Here is a 23144-nt window from a genome sequence, read left to right as displayed (position 1 = left end):
CAATTTTTTTAGTTTTTTTTTCTATAAATATCAATAAATTTTTATTTGTTGGGTAAAAAAGCGTGAAAATTTAATACAAGACTCCTGATATATTTTTACAATAGCAGTTGAAAAATATTGAAAATACATAGGCACAGTTTTTTTTTATAAGCATTTAAAGTTCAAATTTTGACAACATTTATCAAATTTATAATTTATTAATTATTTTGTGGTTAAAAATTTATAAAATGTTTAACTTTTATGGCTAAGGATTGAAAATTTAAAACAAGGCTCCACGTTAATAGGTTATATATAAATTACTTTATTCACAATAATATCATCAAATATACTTGGTAATATCATAGGGTGACTGACCGTTTTCGCTCAGAATCGTTTTTCTTATACAATGATATTATATCATTGAATTCAAATTTAACACCATCCATTACAGTGACCCACTTGTAACCTACTGTACAGCAGAGCGACATCCACTTATCCACCTTTTTTTATTTACCGTTTAACTTTTTAATTACCATAAAAAAATTGATTAAACGTAAAAGTATAATAAATACGCAGCTTTTGATAATAATTAAAATTAGTTATATGAACTCAAAGTTATAATTGCAGTTCTTAAAACTTATACAATATACATAATATCATAATAGGAGATAGGTTGTATAACCGATAGGATAACCGTATAGGAGAATAAAGAATTAAATTATACAGACAATATTTAAAATAAGTACCTACATGAGGCAAATGAGCTGAGACAGTAAACATTTAGCAAAATAAAATTCTTACGCAGCCACGTATTAAGAAAAATGTTTTTAATATTTTGGGAAGAAAGAGAAAGAGAGAGTGAGAGAGAGAGAGGGAAAATGTGTACTTGTCTTGTCAGTGTGTTTTTGTGTTTACAGTCAAGTTTACTGTAGGAACTAGGAAGAGTCCATAGGCTAATTTGAATTGTATTAAAAATGTTTGTTTACTATTAAAGTTAATTATTGTTCTATTTCTCTACCTGCTTGGCATTGTTCTAAGCGTATGATCTATTCCGTGCTCGTCTACCTAGTTTATGGTAACCAAATATGAATTCGATACCTAGGTACTTAAGTACACTGATTCCTGGACTACTCCGGGCCATTATTATGGTTATCTAGTTTAGATATTGTTGTCGTGCTTTAGCTAAACTTTAGTTAAATAACTATTGATTCGATAGAGATTCTGAACCGTTTATGATTTATTATCTACAATATAAGTGGAAGAATGTATACGTGTACCTACAACCGTAACTATCGAATTTTATAAATACAAGATACAAAATTTGTAACATACTAACATATTGTATTATAACTTATAAATGTAAATATGTAATTCTAACCTAACCATTATCCAATCGAATCGTTCAAAACTTGGACTATAAAGTTGTTCTACTATTCGAGTAATCAATATGAACACAACAGGTATATAGGACATATAGGTACAATCGATACCTACTCAAAATAACTCAAATCATGACATTTTCAGAACCTTGGGATACGAGACTTGTCGAGACTTGATTGTCGTTATATATATGTCAATATGTCATTAACTTTCAACTGAAATGGTAGAAAAATTATATTTTGTAATTGGTCGAGCCATGTACCGAATTAAATTTTTTTTTTAGTCTGTACAATTACACTATAATACTGGTAAATGTTTACTACATTTTATTTAAATGTTGTCTAACAACTTCCACTCAGTTTTCTTCCAACTGATGATAACTTACTTTTCTCCATTATTTAATCAAAAACGTAATTACTAATTATCAATTTCTGAACATTTGTCGTTACCAGCAACCAGCGTATACATATATTATATACAATGTTATAGGTACTTACATTATACCTATAGTACCTAGGCTGGTACACGCCTAACAAATACTAATTAATTTGTATTTTCATTCCATTGTATATCTATAATTTGAAGTACGACAACTCATCCGGAATCACACACTTGTACACACGCGGGACAAAGAGAGTGCACAAATGTTGTAACGGGATAAAACGGAGTGCCCATTTAGGTGGCGCACTCTCGTGGCCCGTTACCACACCGTCACCTGTAAAGACTACCGCGCGCTCTTGCGATTGTAGAACCGGCGAAACACCGGCGAACGCCCAAACCCAACCGCACCACACAGCCACAGATAGCGCCCGTGCAGTACCCGATTTCCGGACGCCTGCCGCCCTCCGGGAAATCACTGATTAAATAAAAACCCCTCAACTTAAAACCAAAGTTGAAAGTAATCCAGAATCCAGACCAGTAGAGCTATCTCCCAGGATATTTTAAGTGGTTTTAGGTACGACCGGACCACCCAAAGAGACCAAAACCGCTACCATAACACAACCCCTATCGCTACGGCCAGACTTAACATAAGTATAGGCCAACGAGCACAGCAACAGTACCTTCGTCCCCTTCGCTGAGTGCGGCGAGTTAGTAAACCGGCCGGTACTTTGTTACCGGTAGACACGGGAACTTCCGCCAAACAATAGAACAGCGCCTTGCCTCCAGTCTGCAGAAACCGGCCGGTATTTAATGACCGGCAGATACGGTGATGCCACAGACTGTTCCCACCAACTAGTGACGTTCATCCGTCCAGTTGGCTACCCTGTCCGCTATCGTTGTTGAGAACGCCGAGCCATCGCCGCCGCCGTCCAACCCGTTACGCAAGTTTATCCGAGAACGCCGAGCCGTTGCCGCCGCCGTCCGGACCCAATTGTGCTGTTAACGTTATTGAGAACGTCGAGCCATCGCCGCCGCCGTCCAACCCGTTACGCAAGTTTATCCGAGAACGCCGAGCCGTCGCCGCCGCCGTCCGGACCCAATTGTGCAGTTACCGTTATTGAGAACGTCGAGCCATCGCCGCCGCCGTCCAACCCGTTACGCAAGGTTATCCGAGAACGCCGAGCCGTTGCCGCCGCCGTCCGGACCCAGTTGTGCTGTTAACGTTATTGAGAACGTCGAGCCATCGCCGCCGCCGTCCAACCCGTTACGTAAGTCTATCCGAGAACGCCGAGCCGTCGCTGCCGCCGTCCAACCCGTTACGCAAGTTTATCCGAGAACGCCGAGCCGTCGCCGCCGCCGTCCGGACCCAATTGTGCAGTTACCGTTATTGAGAACGTCGAGCCATCGCCGCCGCCGTCCAACCCGTTACGCAAGGTTATCCGAGAACGCCGAGCCGTTGCCGCCGCCGTCCGGACCCAGTTGTGCTGTTAACGTTATTGAGAACGTCGAGCCATCGCCGCCGCCGTCCAACCCGTTACGTAAGTCTATCCGAGAACGCCGAGCCGTCGCCGCCGCCGTCACCCGACTGTACCCCGTTGTACCATCACGACCGGAGCAGTACGACATCCACGAAGCTGCCCCACAGACATATACCTCATACCAATCCACAGACCCACATCGTGAGTTCAATGTATGATTCCCACCACTAAATGTATTCCCAGATAAATCATTTGTATTTTTGTAAACTCTTTGAGTATTAATATTGATCAGTAAAAGAAAATATTGTAAAAATTGGATCAAAAATATTGTTAAAATATCAGTTGATGAAAATAAACGAATTATTCAAGTATAACCTAAACGACAACCGTCTGTTTTCATTACATTGGCGCCCAACTGCAGTGCTCGATTAGGAAGAAATTCCACTTCGACCTACGAGAAGAAAACTACATCGTTTTTAGAAGAAAAACTACTTCGTGTCAATTAAGAAGAAAACTACATCTCTAACAATGGCACCGAAGAAAAACATATCCGAAGAGGCTTTCAACGCGTTCAGAGCGGAAGTGGAGAGAAACGGTCAATATTTAGCTGACCAGCTGTTGCAGAAAATTTACAAGTTAGAAGAAAAGTACAACAACCTGGAAGACGAGAGTAACCGGAAAATCGGAGAAGTTGCGGAAAACTACGAAAGGAAAATCGATTTGATTGAAGCTCAACTCCATGATATAAAACTGAAATATGAGAATAGCAGTAGACAACCAGTACATAATGAATGTAACAATAAAAAGGAACAAATACACAACACTGAGATATCGCGTCCGATATTCTATGGAAACAACCGCGATGGACACCCAATAGATTTTCTGTACCGACTGGAAGAATATTTTGCAGTAAAACAATCATACGTCGGTGAGAAAATAATTATTGTGGGTGATTGTTTAAAAGGAACCGCATCAAATTGGTTTTCTACCATCCGATTCCAACTCACCAATTATGATGATTTCAAGAAGGCGTTTATTGACGAATTTTGGTCCAGGGAAATACAAATCCAGGTATGGAGTCAATGTCTGAGTACAAAGCACATACCAAACAACACCAACTACCGTGAACATTTTGCCACGTGGGCAACCAAACTTCGACACTTAGAAGTACCACGATTGTCTGAGAACGAAATTGTAAAGCACATAGCAAGACACTACCCAGGATACCTCAGAGCAATATTGGTGTCACTACCCGAATGTACGATACTCACAGCCATGAAGATACTAGGTGAGGAAGAGCAAAGTGATCAACCCACGGAAAACAAAGCAAATAATCAAAAAGCTAACCAAAATGAATCCAACAACAACAGCCATACTCAAAACAACAACAGTTGGAACAACCAGCGGAGTAATGGTTGGAGCAATATGCCACCACGCAATAACCGTTGGAACAACCAACCATACCGCAGCAATGACAAGCGAGGAGAGACCCAACAAAACAGCACACCACAAACGGAAAAAATCCAACAGGTGTCAACGAATAGTGAAGAGCAAGCAGGATCTAGTGGCAATGAACAACATGCAATCAACTCATTGAATACCACTAATCAATCAGTTAGTCCGTATATTCAATGTACAATAGAAGGGGAGGAAGTCACCCTACTCATCGATACTGGAGCGACAATCAGTGTACTGACGAAGGAGGTGGTAGATATTATCACTAACAAAAATCCAAAAATCCCACAGCTTCCAGTGACCGGGATCCAAATCAGTAACGCGGTCGGAAAAAAGATATGCAAAGTATCAAAGCAGATTTTCTGTGAGTGCAAAATAGGGAACGAGTATATCCAAACCAATTTCATTCAGGTGGAGAATCTCAATGAAAAAGGGATAATTGGAGCTGATATATTGAAAAAATATGACGCTCAAATCAAATTCAAGGAACAAGTTATTCAATTCAAGATTGACCAGACCATACACAAAATACCGTTCGCCAACCAAAATCCAAGAGTGATCAGCGCCCAGGAGCACTTACTCAATGTAGAGATAAACGAAAATCCAGAAGAAGACCAAGTAGATCTTACCAGTGATGAGAAACAACAATTTATATCATTACTCGACAAATATGATGAAATATTTTCAGACAAACCAGGGAAAATTAAAACATTCCAGTGCCAGATACGAGTGAAGGTAGGGGACCCTATCCATCAAAAACAGTATCCCATACCAGTGTCCAGGATACCCAAAGTGGACGCAGAAATACAGAGAATGCTCAAATTAGAAATTATTGAAAAGTCTACATCACCATGGTCATCACCGATTGTTTGCACAGAGAAAAAAAATGGCGACATCCGGCTCTGTCTTGATGCACGGAAAATCAACACCATGATTATACCAGACCGGGAGTGCCCCACCAACATGGAGGAGACACTGATGAAGTTCCGCGGCATGAAGTATCTTAGTTCTATCGATCTCACCGCCGGATACTGGCAATGTCCATTAAAAGAGGAGTGTAGGGAGATAACAGCTTTTCTACATCGAGGGAGGAATTACCAGTTTAAGGTGTTACCCTTTGGTTTAATCAATTCTGTGGCAGAGTTCCAGAAAATACTCGACCAGGTATTAGGGCCAGAAATACTCCAATTTGCAGCAATTTATGTGGATGACATCCACATCACTTCACGTAACTTCGAGGAACACATGCAACACCTTGAAAGTATCTTTAAAAAATTGAATCAACATCACATCACCATCAACAGGAAAAAATCACAATTTCTCAAAAACCAAATAGTCTTTTTAGGACATATAATATCCGAAAAAGGGATTACTATGGACCCGGATAAGGTCCAAGCAATACAAAATTTTCAACCTCCGAAAACGAAGAAACAAGTTCAATCTTTTTTAGGATTCATAAACTTTTACCGTAAATTTATCAGGGATTTATCTCAAGACACCGAACAGTTAAGCTTATTGACGAAAAAGGATGCAAAATGGAAGTGGGGAAATCAACAACAACAGGCTTTTGAAAATATTAAATCAAAGTTTCTGGAAGACATCATGATTCAATTTCCCGACTTTACCAAAGAATTCTATATCAATACGGACGCATCCACCACCCATGTTGGAGCCGAGTTGTACCAGCTAGAGGAAGACGGACACCACCAATCCCTAGGATTCGCCAGCCGAACCCTTAATGCTGCTGAAAGGAACTACAACACAACGGAACTTGAGCTGTTAGCGATAGTCTTCACTTGCAAAAAGTTCCGTCACTATCTGTTAGGACACAAAGTCAAAGTATTAACGGACCATCATGCTTTGACATTCCTAAACACATGTCAGCTGTTAAATGCAAGACTGGTGAGGTGGGCTACATTCTTACAGGAATACCAGCTGGAGATAACACATGTGCCAGGTCGAGAAAATGTCGGAGCTGACACATTGACTCGTTACCCGCAATCACCCACGGACGAAATGTCGATAAAAGATCGGACCATCGTCATCAACAAATTAGCCATATTAAACTACAGTCCAGAACTAAGGGAGAAATTCAAGGAACTGCACACAGTACAACAAGCCGACGAATATATTACCAAGCTGAGACAGCGACTAGATCGCCGAGCAGATCACAACTTAATCGAGCATAATCAATTGCTGTTCCGCAAATCCCACCAAGGGGAATATCAGGTCATTGTGCCGAAAGAACTCGTACCATCACTTGTCGTCGAGACGCACCAGATCTACGGACATTGCGGTACTTATAAAACATACAAACTGCTACAACAGAATCACCAATTCAAAAACATGTATCAAACGATCAAAAGGATCATCAAAACCTGTGATCTTTGTCAGCGGACCAAAATCAGCAACCGGATAGCCAGGGGACCGACACTGAGTCTGTTGCCAGAGAAGCCACTCGAAATGGTATCGGCAGACCTGATGGGACCACTACCCAGGGGACAAGGAGGGTGCCGATACATCCTAGCCATTTTGGACCTATTCTCTAAGTACGTTAAGCTATATCCACTAAAACGCGCAACAACGGACACTATAGTCAAGAGGATAGTGACGGATTACATACCAACGGTTGGACTGTTCCAGAAGATTCTCACGGACAATGGAACGCAGTTTACAAGCCATAAGTGGAGTAGGATCATGGAAGGATTAAAAGTCAAAATTGTACATACCACTGGATACCACCCTGAAAGTAACCCGGTGGAGCGAACGAACCGAGAAATTGGTAGGTTACTACGAACATATTGTCACAAACAGCATACCAACTGGTTGCGATGGTTGAACAATATTGAATTTTGGATTAACCACACCACTCACTCATCCACCGGCTACACACCTCAATATGTGATGTTTGGACAAAACACCCAACTGCCCATCACCAAACTCGTCACTTTCCCACCATACGAAGATGATCAACCTGTCCCGGATGTCATTCAGATCGTGATCAAGAAGACTCAGAAACAGGCGCAATTGCGAAACAGATTAAAGGACAAAGGCAAAACTTTGCCGAAATACGAAGTCGGAATGAAAGTACTAGTCAAGGAACACCGGCTATCGTCAGCTGAGGACCACGAGACGCATAAGTTATTCTTATTGTACCATGGGCCCTATCAGATCCACGAAGTACACCAAAACAATACGGTAACCATACGTACTCAGAGTGGAACCCAACGCACATACAACTTAAAAAATATCAAACTGTACCACGAAGTGGGACTGCCTGCTGGGGTACCAGTTGAACATTAACAATTATACAATAAAAAAAAAAAAAAATATAAAAAAAAAAAAAAAAAAAAAAAAAAAACACAAAAAAAAAAAAAACTTATCAAGGAGCCTATAATAAACTCAAGGAGACCGTATTCACGGCAAGGAGGTTTGGTGAAAGAGTTTGAAGGAATGTCCAAGACCCAGCTCAAAAGACAGATGTACAGAGAAAATACGAGACAGATAAAAGCGTTAAAACAACAGCATCGGCAATAAAGAAACAAGCCACATCTGAAGTTTTTAGTTTTACAGAATAACTCGGATCTCACTATTCCTGTAAAACTAAAAAAGGGGACTATGTAACGGGATAAAACGGAGTGCCCATTTAGGTGGCGCACTCTCGTGGCCCGTTACCACACCGTCACCTGTAAAGACTACCGCGCGCTCTTGCGATTGTAGAACCGGCGAAACACCGGCGAACGCCCAAACCCAACCGCACCACACAGCCACAGATAGCGCCCGTGCAGTACCCGATTTCCGGACGCCTGCCGCCCTCCGGGAAATCACTGATTAAATAAAAACCCCTCAACTTAAAACCAAAGTTGAAAGTAATCCAGAATCCAGACCAGTAGAGCTATCTCCCAGGATATTTTAAGTGGTTTTAGGTACGACCGGACCACCCAAAGAGACCAAAACCGCTACCATAACACAACCCCTATCGCTACGGCCAGACTTAACATAAGTATAGGCCAACGAGCACAGCAACAGTACCTTCGTCCCCTTCGCTGAGTGCGGCGAGTTAGTAAACCGGCCGGTACTTTGTTACCGGTAGACACGGGAACTTCCGCCAAACAATAGAACAGCGCCTTGCCTCCAGTCTGCAGAAACCGGCCGGTATTTAATGACCGGCAGATACGGTGATGCCACAGACTGTTCCCACCAACTAGTGACGTTCATCCGTCCAGTTGGCTACCCTGTCCGCTATCGTTGTTGAGAACGCCGAGCCATCGCCGCCGCCGTCCAACCCGTTACGCAAGTTTATCCGAGAACGCCGAGCCGTTGCCGCCGCCGTCCGGACCCAATTGTGCTGTTAACGTTATTGAGAACGTCGAGCCATCGCCGCCGCCGTCCAACCCGTTACGCAAGTTTATCCGAGAACGCCGAGCCGTCGCCGCCGCCGTCCGGACCCAATTGTGCAGTTACCGTTATTGAGAACGTCGAGCCATCGCCGCCGCCGTCCAACCCGTTACGCAAGGTTATCCGAGAACGCCGAGCCGTTGCCGCCGCCGTCCGGACCCAGTTGTGCTGTTAACGTTATTGAGAACGTCGAGCCATCGCCGCCGCCGTCCAACCCGTTACGTAAGTCTATCCGAGAACGCCGAGCCGTCGCTGCCGCCGTCCAACCCGTTACGCAAGTTTATCCGAGAACGCCGAGCCGTCGCCGCCGCCGTCCGGACCCAATTGTGCAGTTACCGTTATTGAGAACGTCGAGCCATCGCCGCCGCCGTCCAACCCGTTACGCAAGGTTATCCGAGAACGCCGAGCCGTTGCCGCCGCCGTCCGGACCCAGTTGTGCTGTTAACGTTATTGAGAACGTCGAGCCATCGCCGCCGCCGTCCAACCCGTTACGTAAGTCTATCCGAGAACGCCGAGCCGTCGCCGCCGCCGTCACCCGACTGTACCCCGTTGTACCATCACGACCGGAGCAGTACGACATCCACGAAGCTGCCCCACAGACATATACCTCATACCAATCCACAGACCCACATCGTGAGTTCAATGTATGATTCCCACCACTAAATGTATTCCCAGATAAATCATTTGTATTTTTGTAAACTCTTTGAGTATTAATATTGATCAGTAAAAGAAAATATTGTAAAAATTGGATCAAAAATATTGTTAAAATATCAGTTGATGAAAATAAACGAATTATTCAAGTATAACCTAAACGACAACCGTCTGTTTTCATTACAATGTTTAATAATATAATATTATAACAACATCATATTGTAATGTGACATTGTAATAAAATAAGATTATAATAGCAGTAATTAATAGAAAAATGTCATAAAATTAAATATTTGGGATATTATAATTAGGTAAGTGTTTTTATAGCTTACTTAAACTTAAAATCACAAAATTAGTATTCTAGAGGTGCATACATCTTAAGTTCTAATGTAAGTACCAATAATATTATAATTTTGTGATAACCACAAATAAATTGCGTTTACGAGTCTATAAAATTGTAAAATAAAGTTTTCCATAATATTCTTAGTCGCGTTGCATGAAAAATTGATTAATTTAATCGTTCAATAAAAATGAATGGACCACTAAATCATGTTTAAGTGGCTAACAGATTACTATTAAATCATTAAATTTAGTGATTATTCATGCAACTCGGTATTAGTATAGTAGATTTTTAACGAAAAAAAAATGATAACTACAATTTATTTTATTTAAGAATTTTCCTATTATTGTTGAACCCAGATTAAATTTTTTATAAACATAATATTTTTTCTGTCAAAACTCCGACCTTCTTATTTGTTCACAATACAAAATACCTTGACTTTAAATATACCTAAGTACCCAACTTTTATTTTTATCGAGTAAATTGTAAAGATAGTAAGTTTGACATTAAACTAGTTTAGGGGTTAAGTTCCTTTAAAGTTAAACCACTATAATAGCGGAATTGCAATAGGCACCTACTTGCAAGACTACATACATATTTATGATCTTTAAAAAATTATTGACGTGTTGTATTTACTTAACCGTAAAGTTCCTCGCTCTCTTGCTTACATTAATTAGTTTGAAATGTTTGAATAAGTTCGTGAACGAATTATAGTCTAGAAGATGTTTTAATAATATAACGGTTAATCATTTTAAAATTTGCAATTATTAGATCAAATATAAAAAAAAAAAAATGTTTGAAAGTTGTGAAATGATTCGATACCGTTTTTAAGGAGTCTGATGTAGGCGATTTTCTAAGTGCTTGCGTGTAAATGTGTGTGTGAAAGGCACTCTCTGTCGCGAGCTAAACGAATATTATTTATTTATTTATTTGTTTTCAATAGTAGCAATCTTTGGCCAATTATACATCAACCGATGCACCACAACAGCTGGGAAGATAATATAATATTATATGATTTGAAATAATGATTGATAACATACTGCAAAAAAACATAAAATTTATATATTTTATATTATTCACAGTTTAATATTTCTACAAAGTTGATAAGTATACAAATTTATTTTTGACGGATTATGTAGCATTAATGGAAGCCAAATTATCAATACTTTTGAGTTGGTGATGCCGCCGAACACTTTGTCACCCCCCCCCCCCCCCCAAAAAAAAAACTGACCCTCTCGGCTATAGGTTATATGCGCTTAAAATAATTGCAATATAATAATATTTCCATACCCTATTATTATTCATGCTGGCGACTAACTTATAGAAAAACCTTAATTTTCACCTCGTATATTTCGGCATGTCTTAATATCCAGTTAATAGTAATTTAATACTTAGGTTACGTATATAATCAAAATAATACGTACCTATAGTTTTGCTTGTAGTTTCTCACAACGAATCTAACGTATATTGGCGGTTGGTGACTGTTATTATTATTCAATAAATACAGGAATAAATCATACTTATCTAAAATTATTCAATATTCAGCGTATAGGTAGGTACTATATACGATATTGTCGATGTGCAGTAGTTATAATGTAATATACGAGTATAATGTATTATGCATTACCTAGATATTATATTCGTGAAAAATTTGAGTACCTGGTCCTATCAATTTTAATTTAAAACTTCTGTCTTTCATTTCTCGTTTATTTAATTGTATCAATGTGATAAACAAACAGAAATAAATGTGAGATTAATATAAATTGTACATAGCAATTCAATGCGCATCGGAAACGCCCTCAGCAATATCAAAAATTTGGACCTTGAGGAATCTTTTTTTTATAGAAATATCAACATTATGTTTAAAATTGACATCAAACAATGCAAGTAGATAGCCGTTAGGAAGAACCTAATTTTATACAATGTATAGTTTCAACTACCTACCTCCAAGTTAAAACACAAAGTTAAAATTTAGGATTATGGTTAGCAAATGTAGAGAAAAGATTTAACTTATCTCACCCCGTCAAGTGTCCAGGAATAGTACCTACCTAATAAGTAATAATAACAATAAATTACGTTTTTACTCTGCAGGCTCATCGGCGTTTTAAAATTCACAACACGTTTATAAAAACAATGACCACTATTATTATTACTATTATTATATAATATGAAAAAAGACATTATACTATAATGTATAGCCACCAATTGTTATATTGACTCCGGATATCCGGATATAAACAGTCCCGCAATCATAAGTTTTTTTTTCATATGCATATTATAATAATATTATGTTGATATTGTCTAAATGACTGTATAATAAGTAATAACGAGTAACACTGATCCCATCCCAAACGGATTGTTATTAATACGCAGTTTGTTCTGTGTATAAGTATTATCATTATATATTTCTTCCTATCCAGGATTATCCACGGTTTGGGTCACCCGACTTATTTTTTTTCATTCATGAAACCCGTTGTTGTCGGCGTCGGTGGTATTTTGGGTCGTTCAACTATATTATTATTCGATATTATAAATTATTGTAATACGCGCTGTTGATGGTAAATACATTTTTGTCACGGACATTTGGGGGATCATGTCTTCTTTCTTTAACTGAAAAAAAAAATACTATAATAATACGATACTTAATCCTGTAAAGGTACTTACTATTTACTAGGTACTTACATACAAATATAGATATGTACATGCGTACATCAGAAACTGTAGGTAAATTTTGATTAGGGTCCTTTTAAATGTGTACAATTATTAACTTTTTGACATTTGACAGTTCATAGATATATTATAATATGTAGCAAACTGTGTATAACGCATAAAGTATTGAAGTTCCTATTATAGGTAATTGTTAACATTTAACTATTTATGAATACGTCGAAAAATATTATGATCTTGAAATACTCAAGTGTTTGATAATGTTTAGCCATTATTAAGACAAAATATACCTATAGTCCTATAGAGTATAATACTATCTATAATACTATAGAGTATCACCTATATTTTTAAACCTTTTTGACTTTCGTATTTCTACAGAATAACACTAATTTATTAATATTATACGACAGCTGATATAATATTTATCAGCCCACATAATATATGTTGGCAAAGAAACTATATTATGTACCTAACTATTTCATATAGTAACTATTTTGTTTTCGAATATTATTATTTTCCGGAAAATCTGCTCACGATAAGCAATAAGTTGATCAAATTTTTCATACAACTATTACAACTTTTATAATACATATACCCTTTTTAATACCCTTTTCATACAATATTGAAAATTGAACACAAACAGAAGTTGAAAAAAAAACTTTTTTTAGTGAACTAGGTACAAAATTACGGCGTACAACCTCTTTTTTTTTAACAAAATCTTTAGGATTTTTAGGTAATCCAGTTAGGAATCGTTTTTTTTTAATTCAGTTATTTATCATCAATGATAATAACACATAATAGGTAAACTCACTGGCTTGATCCGAGTTGAGCGAAGCGAGACGAGTGCCCATTACCCATTCACTATATCCTGTCCATAACTACTTTTTTATTATTATTTTTTAATTTGATATTGTTATTCATGAATTTTGTACAAGAACGCTTTATAAAACCTAATTAGCCATTCGATACAGAAGAAAATATAGCTGTACATGACGGTCTTACCTAAAACTATTACCTACCTAAATATATAGGTACCTAGGTGTTTTTAGCGGATAAAAAATATGATGATACGAAATTATATACAGCAAATTGTCTTTAATTTGGTGTGATAAATACTTGCTTTTTACTTAAAATAATTGTAAAAATATATGTCTAGTTATATCGTATAGGTATTATGTAAGGCATTCATACAACTTTTTATTAGGGTTTTTTCAAGTTTTAAAACTGTAATAATATGTAGGTACCACCATTTTTTTTTTCGAATATAAAAGAATTTTATATACTTACATAATATAATACAAATAAAACTAGTTAATTTTATAATAATATTGCAACAGTGCTTGAAAAACAGGCGTTTTTGGAATACCTATAAATTATAATATTCGACGTGCTGCAGGCTTACCTACAGCCACGATCGGGCGAATATATGAGTAATATTGAAATTGGCATCAAACTATAAAGTTGTTGGTAAATCGTGAAATTTTAATTTTAATCATATAAAATATCATAAAATAAAACATGTATATAAATAATCTTAGTGTTAGGTGTGTAAGATATCTATGTAGGAATCTAGCCAAAACAAATTGAGTGAGACATCTAAATCTAACAATGTCAAGTATAGATTACAAAAGACGCTGTCATATGGTATCCTTATGCCTATGTAATTATTTATGGGCATTCAATAAACATATACATTTAAACATCACATAGGAGTATCAATTACTGCTTGAGCTAGAATAGTTCACTCGATTCTCATTTCTCAACCATGTGCGTTTAATTAAAAATTAAATACATTCCCGTGTGTGACCAACGCAGCGGGCAATCGGACACATAATTGGTACATCACCCAGGAATGTCCCAAATATTTACCTCAGCCTCGATAGTAATCTTGAACGAATCCTCCGCGTTAGAACGAGTTGTAGGCGAAACAAACACAATTAAAATAACATCAACACGCATGCTTCGTTAATTCAAGACAAGAAACCAAAGCCATGATATCGTGAACATCCTCTGGTAGGTAGATTTAACCTAACCTATCGTGTTTCAGTATATGCTCGTAGAAAACAAGTCTGTTTTAATTGTTTATTTTTAGTAGGTATGACTTGTACCACTTAATCATATGATCATAAAATAATTAAAATCTGGACAACTAACCGGAGATGTTTGCTACAAGACTATCTGGAAAATAATCAGTTTAAAAAAAAAAAAAGATTTACACAAATGCAAAAATATTAAAGCTCTGTGAAGCCTGGGAATCCTCATGCCACTGTTGCTGGATAAATCTGAAATACTAATTAGATTCCAAATCGGTCAAACGATTCATCGGTCGCAAGTATACAACGAGAAATAACGCAATACCAATACGCGAGGACTAAGATAACAACTCATCAATAAAACAATATAATATAAGGCACACACGATGCAAGTATATTATAGGTACTATAGTAAATATTATAATACGTATAATACTTTAGGTCGCGGTAATTACCGAGAGCAACCGCGGTACAATGGACAACAACGCGCGAGTTGGTCTATCGGAAAACTCCCGACTAGCGACATCGGCCGTACTGGGATCCAACATACACTATAACTGATATTTTACTACTATCGATGCGGGAATTGTACAGTCATCGACGTACATTATATGGTCGGATTTTCCTTAGGTTTTCCACCGAGCCGTGATCGTCTAGTGGTTAGGACCTTGCGTTGTGGCCGCAATAACCCAGGTTCGAATCCTGGTCACGGCACAAAACATTTTTGCAGAAAATCACGGAAAACCGGCTAGGGAAAGCCGTGGTCCACTAGAGATCTTACGGTGGAAACAACAATAACGAAACCTGAGCGACGGACGGCATGTAATCGGTTCCGGCGGTGTGCGCGTTCCACTTGCCGCCGTCGTGACGAGGTGGCGGTAGTTGTACGCTGGCATGCAAAAATTCCAATACGTATTTTTATTTTAATATTTTAGATGACAAATAATTATTTTTTTACATTCTACGAGGATAAAGGAACGTATTGGTTTTATAAGTACCTATGTGTAATGTGTATTGTGTATGGCGTATGTCTGTTAATTTGTCTATTTTTGATTTCCTCATAATAATTTATCCGTCGTACGTCAGGAAGACTTTACGCCCGTACAGTATATATACATAATAGGTGCGTTTTTTTATGAATTTTTGGGAATAACAATTTTTTCTATTTTCGGATATACCTAATATATTGTAATTATATATATTATTATTGTGAAATATATCCATAATATGTAGGTAGGTCGTTAAAAGGTTTGCATTCAATTTTTTTACATACAATCTCGTCTTGCATCGAATTCTGAAAAGTGGTGCCTATACCTATATCCGCGTATACTATGATTATTAACTGTCTAATATGTAATCTGATAGTCATATTTAAATATTCGATTTGTATGACTATTATCTATATAAATAGTTGGTATATGCGATATGCCACAGGAATTAATAGAGGACACTCCTTAAATGGAATACAAAATCTTATTATTTAAAAATATGATCCTTTATAGTTTATACTTAAGAGTTCAAAAATCAGAATTTCTAAATGCGCCAAATCTTATTAGTATAGGTAAAAGAAAGTTTCAAGTTAAATAAAAATATACTAAAATTAGTCGGTTAATTCAAAATGTTAAAATAAAAAAAAAATGATCTTAAATAATAAGTTCCATTTTTACACCTTGTTGAATGAAAAAATCTCATCAATAACATTTCTTTGTAATATATTTTTGGAAATTATTCCATGTCTATATGATTATATAAAAAATACCAATAACAACATTCTGTGAGAATTAAAGTCTCTTAAAATAATTCCTGAGTTAAAATGAAATCAACAAAACTAATTTTGTTAGTTTCGTATTTTATTCTCAACTATTTTCTTTACCCAACTTTTAAGTCTTACCTAGGAAAACACCTGTGATAATCGACTTATCTAAAGTAACTTACTAGGTAACAAAATGAAAACTGTCCGTCTAAAAAATAGCGTCGTACAAAATAAAAACCATTGTAAACCAAAACATTCCATGCTCCACTTACAGAATCTAAAATAAAGGCATGTTAAAACAATTTGTATAAGAGTTCGGAGTTCCTAACAGAGATAATATACGCCTTGTTGTTCATTTTTAATTAGTAACCGGTATCCTGCTTTGTGTCGCCGTAAATAGGAATGCAATTGTTATAAAAAAAATAATATTCACAGTACAATGAATTGAGATAGCATGTTTATAAAATATAAATAAATGGTTATAAACGTTAACGTTATAATTTTCATGTTATATTATTATTATGTGTTATAACTTATAAGGATAATATCAATAACATTATACACTGTTATAGACTAAAGTATATTATCATATTATAACGTGTAAAATGTTTTCATTGTTCTTAGTTCTTACCAACCGAGTGCTATTAACCAATTAACCTATCATATTTTAAAACACCTCCATTTAATACCAACTACACTTTTCACTTAAATAGATGTATACACTAAATTGCATCATTACATTATACATACATTTTAACGCATTATTTTGCATATCGTCCCGTACATTTTGTCATTTTGAAGTGCATACCTGCATAAATATATTGCTGAGAGTTCACAGACCTCATTTATTACGACTCGTTCGTTGCAGTTTCTAAAAAATATATATAAAAAATAATGATAAATATGTGCAATGCGTGAGAAGTACCAAAGTGTATATGATATTAATAGGTGACAGCTGTACGGTAATATAATTTATATTTATACCTATTTATTTTGAAATTTTATGACGAGTTTAGCTTTAGGTAAACAATTCTGAACCATTTTCCGTTTTTTTTTTAAATTACTATTTTCATGATGATGTTTAACCATGGTATTCAGTGATTGATTATTGAGTAAACTACAAATTTATTAATTTTTACTTTCAAAACATCGTTGATTTTTTAAGCTGACAAAAAACCATTTAATTTTTATCTTGTTATTTTGAAAATTGTATAGGTAATTATAAATTTGATTACGTTGAGGCCTATTCAAAACGCAATCCTGCCGCATTTGACAGATTCCTTTGCTATTCGACAAATATATCTGCAATCGTGTTCCCATTAAAAGGTCAATCGTACACAATCGGGTTCTATGCTTTAATTCACAACCTATTTAGTGCACATGATACGCAATATTCAAATTTTGAAAAAATTACGAACACTATCGAAATTGCTATGCCTAACCACATAAAAATATGTGTAATCATAATATGTTTCACTTATATGGTAGGTATGCATGCGCATTTAATATAAATATAACTGAATAAAACCGGTTTCTTGTGAGTTTTGATTTATGTATAATATTGCCATATATATACACTTATTATAATATACCACTTTACTGGCCCAAACAGCAATAAGTAGCCATACCACCTGCCTGCAAAAGTCCGGGTAATAAATATTTTATATACTTAATATATAATAAGTATAACAATAAAATCAACAGTTTTGATAGGTACCATATTATTATTATTATACCCATACAGGTAGGCGTAGGCTGCAGTTACCGATAAAGTGATCGAAGAAGTAATCATAAATGTGCAAGGTATCCATTTTCATAAATTGTTGGTAAGTTTGCCCTAACCGTCCTGTCCGAAGTTATCAAGTAAATTGCACACGCCCGCCATGTCCATGCACGATGAAAATATGTGTATGTCCGTCGATCATAATGATATTGTATACGCATAGGTTTAATGATAATTTATTGATATTCTACGATATACAAGTTATATACTTGAATATTAATATTATAATATATTTTTCCACTCGTCACTCGTCAATTAAATTATAGTTTGCACAAATTACTAAACAATTATCCAGGTGTAATTAATAAATCCTGTATTTTGTTTACTTAATAATTTGATTATCTATTTACTTAGAAGGCTCGAAGTGGGGAAAATATTATAATTTATACGTTATACCTATCATTTTACAATAAGTTTATTTTTAATGACGAATGACTATATAAATTACTATAAAACATAAATTGAACAAATCTACTTTACCAATAACACCTTTTTTTCTTCAAAATATCTGTTTGTTGTAATATGCTGAATTCAATAATGATTGAAATATGTGAGGAAACCTACCGTATAAAAATTATGGCATTGTGAAATTTGTCAATATAAATTTACTGTAAGTCCGTATTTTTAAGGTCTATCTTCTATTATTGTTTATTGAGCTGTGTCTCGAAAACTTTCAAAATAATTTAATAATTGTATCCATTATATGCTATAAAAATAGGCGAATAGCATAATATGTAGATATATCATTAATCTTAAAAAGATAAATACGAGATTAGCATATTTTTATTTAATATTAATTAACACACATATATAAATTACGATTAAATAAATATAAGATAAATTGTGCTAATGTATAATTGTATAATTTATTATATCTTACAAAATCCACATCCGAATGCAAAAAAATATGTTTAATAAAGTTGTTATTGCACATAACATTATAGTTACAGTGCCTGGTAATAACCAATATTTCATCGTCTCTCAATAATTATCGTTTTTTTTTTTTATTTACATATTTTGGATGATATTATAGGTAGTTATAACTTATAGCAGCAGGTTAATGCCACTTAATTGGTAACCTAATACTAGTAATACCTACTTAAGAGCTAAGTACTTGAATAATGAATAATAATAAAAGTTAAAACTGACATAATGAATATTTTATTATAATATTTTATTTTATTATATCGTTCATGATTTGATGAATTTCAGTTTCACGGGATGATAATTTATTATTATTATTATTATTTCACGACAAGGCCGATAATTAATGATAACGATGACGTAAACAAAAAATATATTTTAAATTGTTCTTAAGCCTTAGCATCAAATATTAGTAAGTAATCATAACAATGTATAAAAATATTTTCCATAAATTATTTGATGACAATAGGTACCAAACTAAAATAAGGGTGCTATTACATTGTATTCCGTGTGGACCGTGTAGTCCGTGTTTAAAATTGTCTTGTTATTCGCCAAGTTAAATAATAATTAATAATAACATTGTTTAGGTAACACTGTAGCCATAATAATCACCCAGACCGCGGTCTGTCTAGTTGAAAATATTCTACTATTCCGGTACCTATATATTGTGCGGTAACTGGTTAACCACGCACGGTGTAACTATAATAATAATATACCAATTAATATTATTTATAAATATTATCATGCAATTTATCCGCTGACGTATGACGACCCACTATTATTATTTCCACGTCTGTTTGAACAATTTACACTACCTATATACCTGCATAATACCTACTTATGATGGTCATTATGGTATACTTATTGTGGTACTACCTATGATCGCGCGCGTTTCACTACAACAGTTTCCGCCGACAGCGCGCTCCTTATATGCACAGACTATGGAGATATTTTCCACCCGGCCGTGATCGTCTAGTGGTTAGGACCTTGCGTTGTGGCCGCAATAACCCAGGTTCGAATCCTGGTCACGGCACAAAATCTTTTTGCACAAATATCCAGGAAAAACGAACGGAAAATTATTATCGTGTACCCCCGCACGCCCGGCACCGTCATCGTCGCCATCACCATTGTTGTTACAGTTTTCCGACAGTCACGCCGCTTGTTTTTCACGTAGTATACCTACCCACCACCGTTGTTACCTATCGCTGGAATAATAATCGTATTATATTATCTTAAATTATTTCAACAGTTTGAATAAATGATTTTTTTTTTTACAATATCTAATTAGCTCGCAGGTAAGATGTTATGATTATTATTATTTCCCGCCCACTGCGGAAGACTTGCTCGACAGAGAAGAATGTATATAAATGCCCACCTTACATATTGTATACAGTATACGCCGTTAACTCGATCTCGTGATAAATAAAACTATAAGTATAATAAATTATCGTCTAAATCGTGGTAGATATAATTATCTCAATTCATGTTATAGATAAATAATATTATAAAGATAGTTGTTAATTTGTTATTATAAATTGTAATTTTGTAATAGATACTTGTATAGAGGCTTGTAAGTTATAATGAAACACTAGTTGTCCCTCACACATTTTGAAATTTTATTTTTATAATATCGAGCCGAAAAGGTAAAATAATAGTTAATTTAATTTAATCAAAAACTGTATGCATTTAAATAGCTTATATAAATCTGTAAAAAAATGAAAATAGGTTTATAAAAACTAATGAAAAAATTAAATTTTTTGTTTCAGTTCAATACAAAGTGAATTGTGACAATGACTACATGACCGTCGATGTCAAGAAAACCGATGACATTAAAAGCATTTATTTGAACCAAATGAAATTTTATCCAGGTAATATATGTATAATCATTGTTAATTTATTACTAAAAGTTGAAGTTGAACGGTTTTAGGTACCATAGTTTTAATATAGTGTTTGATATTTAATAAAAAAAAAAAATGTTAATTACTTATGCTATAATATGGTACGTATAAGTACCATAGTACCTAAGTAAAAAATCCAGTTTTATTACAATAATTGTTTCGAGGCACTATTATAATGATAATACTATGTTTTATAATATATATTATTAAAGATACATTTTAGTATTTATTATCTATATTATCTTATAGATATTATCTTATACTCTGGTATAGATCGCCCATGTATATAAATATATTTATGGTACATGAGGTAGATGCACAATAAGTCATTATATAATATGACGAATTGCAATTATAGTGCAATAGTAGATTTTATAGTTTCATACAAATAAACGTTCTTTAAGAACAGCGAAAGCCAATATTATTTGCTCTGTGTCGGTTGCGGCGAGCCGTAGGTAGTATTTTTTTTTTAGTAAATGTGAAAATGCAGTATATAATATAATATCTACTTTTTACACAATTTTTAAACTTCATTCTTCAATTTTTTTTTATTACAATCAGAGCTCGCTTGCCAACCGGTTTTCGAAAAAAACCTCATTCAGTTCAAATTGTCTCTACAAGACGTGTTCAAATGCGGACTGACCAAAGTGACCAATCAAGGAACCGTAAGGGTTTGGAAAATTTCTTTAGTTTTTCGAAAATTCTACACGGAAAACTTATGCATTTTCAGGGTACAGTCACGTACTATCATCAGATAGTCATAGAGAAAGACGGTGGTAAAAACTACGAGCACAAGTCTTTCGTAAATGTGAAGTGCTGGTTTTCCGGAAACAAAAATCACACAGTAGCCAAGAGGAATGTGCTACCCGCCGGATTCCAAGAGCCAGAGTAAGTTTATTGTTGTATGTGTGCGCGTATAAGTTTAGGGTCCGGCTGTATCTAAACAATAAATTATTGACGAATTTGAAAACACTGGATAAGATTATACATACTTACCTATAAACATAATATTATTATGACTAATTTTAATTATCGATAATTGGCCGGAATTTATAATAATAAATGAATGTATATTATGTAGTATAATATGTACCCTATAGTTCTATACAAATATTATTGTTGTAAGTATGCAATTAAATATGTTGATATTGAGATGTTAGGAAATACATACCTAGGCCACGAAGTAAAATAAAAAAATTATTTTCACATCACTACACTGGCATCTTGCTAAACGGATTAACGTACGATTTCCCGAATACGATTTTACAAAAATGTTAGCGAATATTGTTTATATTCTACTAGCTGATCCCGCAAACTTCGTTGCCCATGAAATATGACAACTCTTTAAAAAATTGTAATTGTTTAATTACTTTTGGGTGTAACTCGCTGCAGTAAGTACAACTCAGCCACCTGGTTGGCAATGTGCGAATATTCGATTTGATATAATATGCTTGATCAATTAACTTATGGCAAACAAACAAATAAAAAAAAATACTAATTTATACTAATTATTCCTCTATAACCAATAGTAAAATAGAAAAAAATTTCCTTCGTAAATCTCAAAATTCCGGTTTTAGCAACGGACCGGATCCAATTATGAATCTAAATCATCCAGGGAACCACACAAACACACAGAAGAAATTTCATCAAAATCGGACCTGCAGCCGTTTAGGAATTCATAAAGGTTATACAGACAGACATTAATTTTTATTTAATATATATATATATATAGATTATTTTTGGCCACCCAATTAATTTTTCCAAGACAAATTATACATTAAAACCTTCCCGCTGTGATTCGACCGATCTATTAGTGAAGACCGTATTAAAATCCGCAGAGTACTTTTCTAGATACGCGCGTACACACAAAAAAGGGGCTTCTATTTTATAATATATTGCAACATTTTTCATTGATGCCCCGCTCATATCGTAGGGTGATGTTATATTTAGCCTAGGTATATAGCTTTCCTCGATAAATGGACTATCGGACTATCCAACACAAAAAATAATTTTTCAATTCGAAC

The 23144-nt window shown here is 35.2% G+C and overlaps 1 protein-coding gene and 2 non-coding genes across 3 annotated transcripts in view; all 3 read left to right on the top strand.

Moving 5' to 3' along the window:
* Positions 1–23144, top strand: part of LOC132934939 (uncharacterized) — an 84571-nt gene that overhangs the window by 48762 nt on the left and 12665 nt on the right. The window contains exons 2-4 of the mRNA XM_061001365.1: positions 20989–21090; positions 21682–21785; positions 21851–22008. Of these exons, the coding sequence (XP_060857348.1) occupies positions 20989–21090; positions 21682–21785; positions 21851–22008 (364 nt within the window). The remainder of the gene's footprint in view (positions 1–20988; positions 21091–21681; positions 21786–21850; positions 22009–23144) is intronic.
* Positions 15405–15476, top strand: Trnah-gug (transfer RNA histidin (anticodon GUG)). The gene has a single exon. It is a non-coding gene; the product is annotated as a tRNA-His (tRNA).
* On the top strand, positions 20184–20255 carry Trnah-gug (transfer RNA histidin (anticodon GUG)). Its single transcript has one exon. It is a non-coding gene; the product is annotated as a tRNA-His (tRNA).

Source organism: Metopolophium dirhodum, chromosome 1 (genome assembly GCF_019925205.1).
Source record: "Metopolophium dirhodum isolate CAU chromosome 1, ASM1992520v1, whole genome shotgun sequence".
In the NCBI taxonomy this organism is placed as follows: domain Eukaryota; kingdom Metazoa; phylum Arthropoda; class Insecta; order Hemiptera; family Aphididae; genus Metopolophium; species Metopolophium dirhodum.
This window is presented reverse-complemented; position numbering and strand designations above follow the sequence as displayed.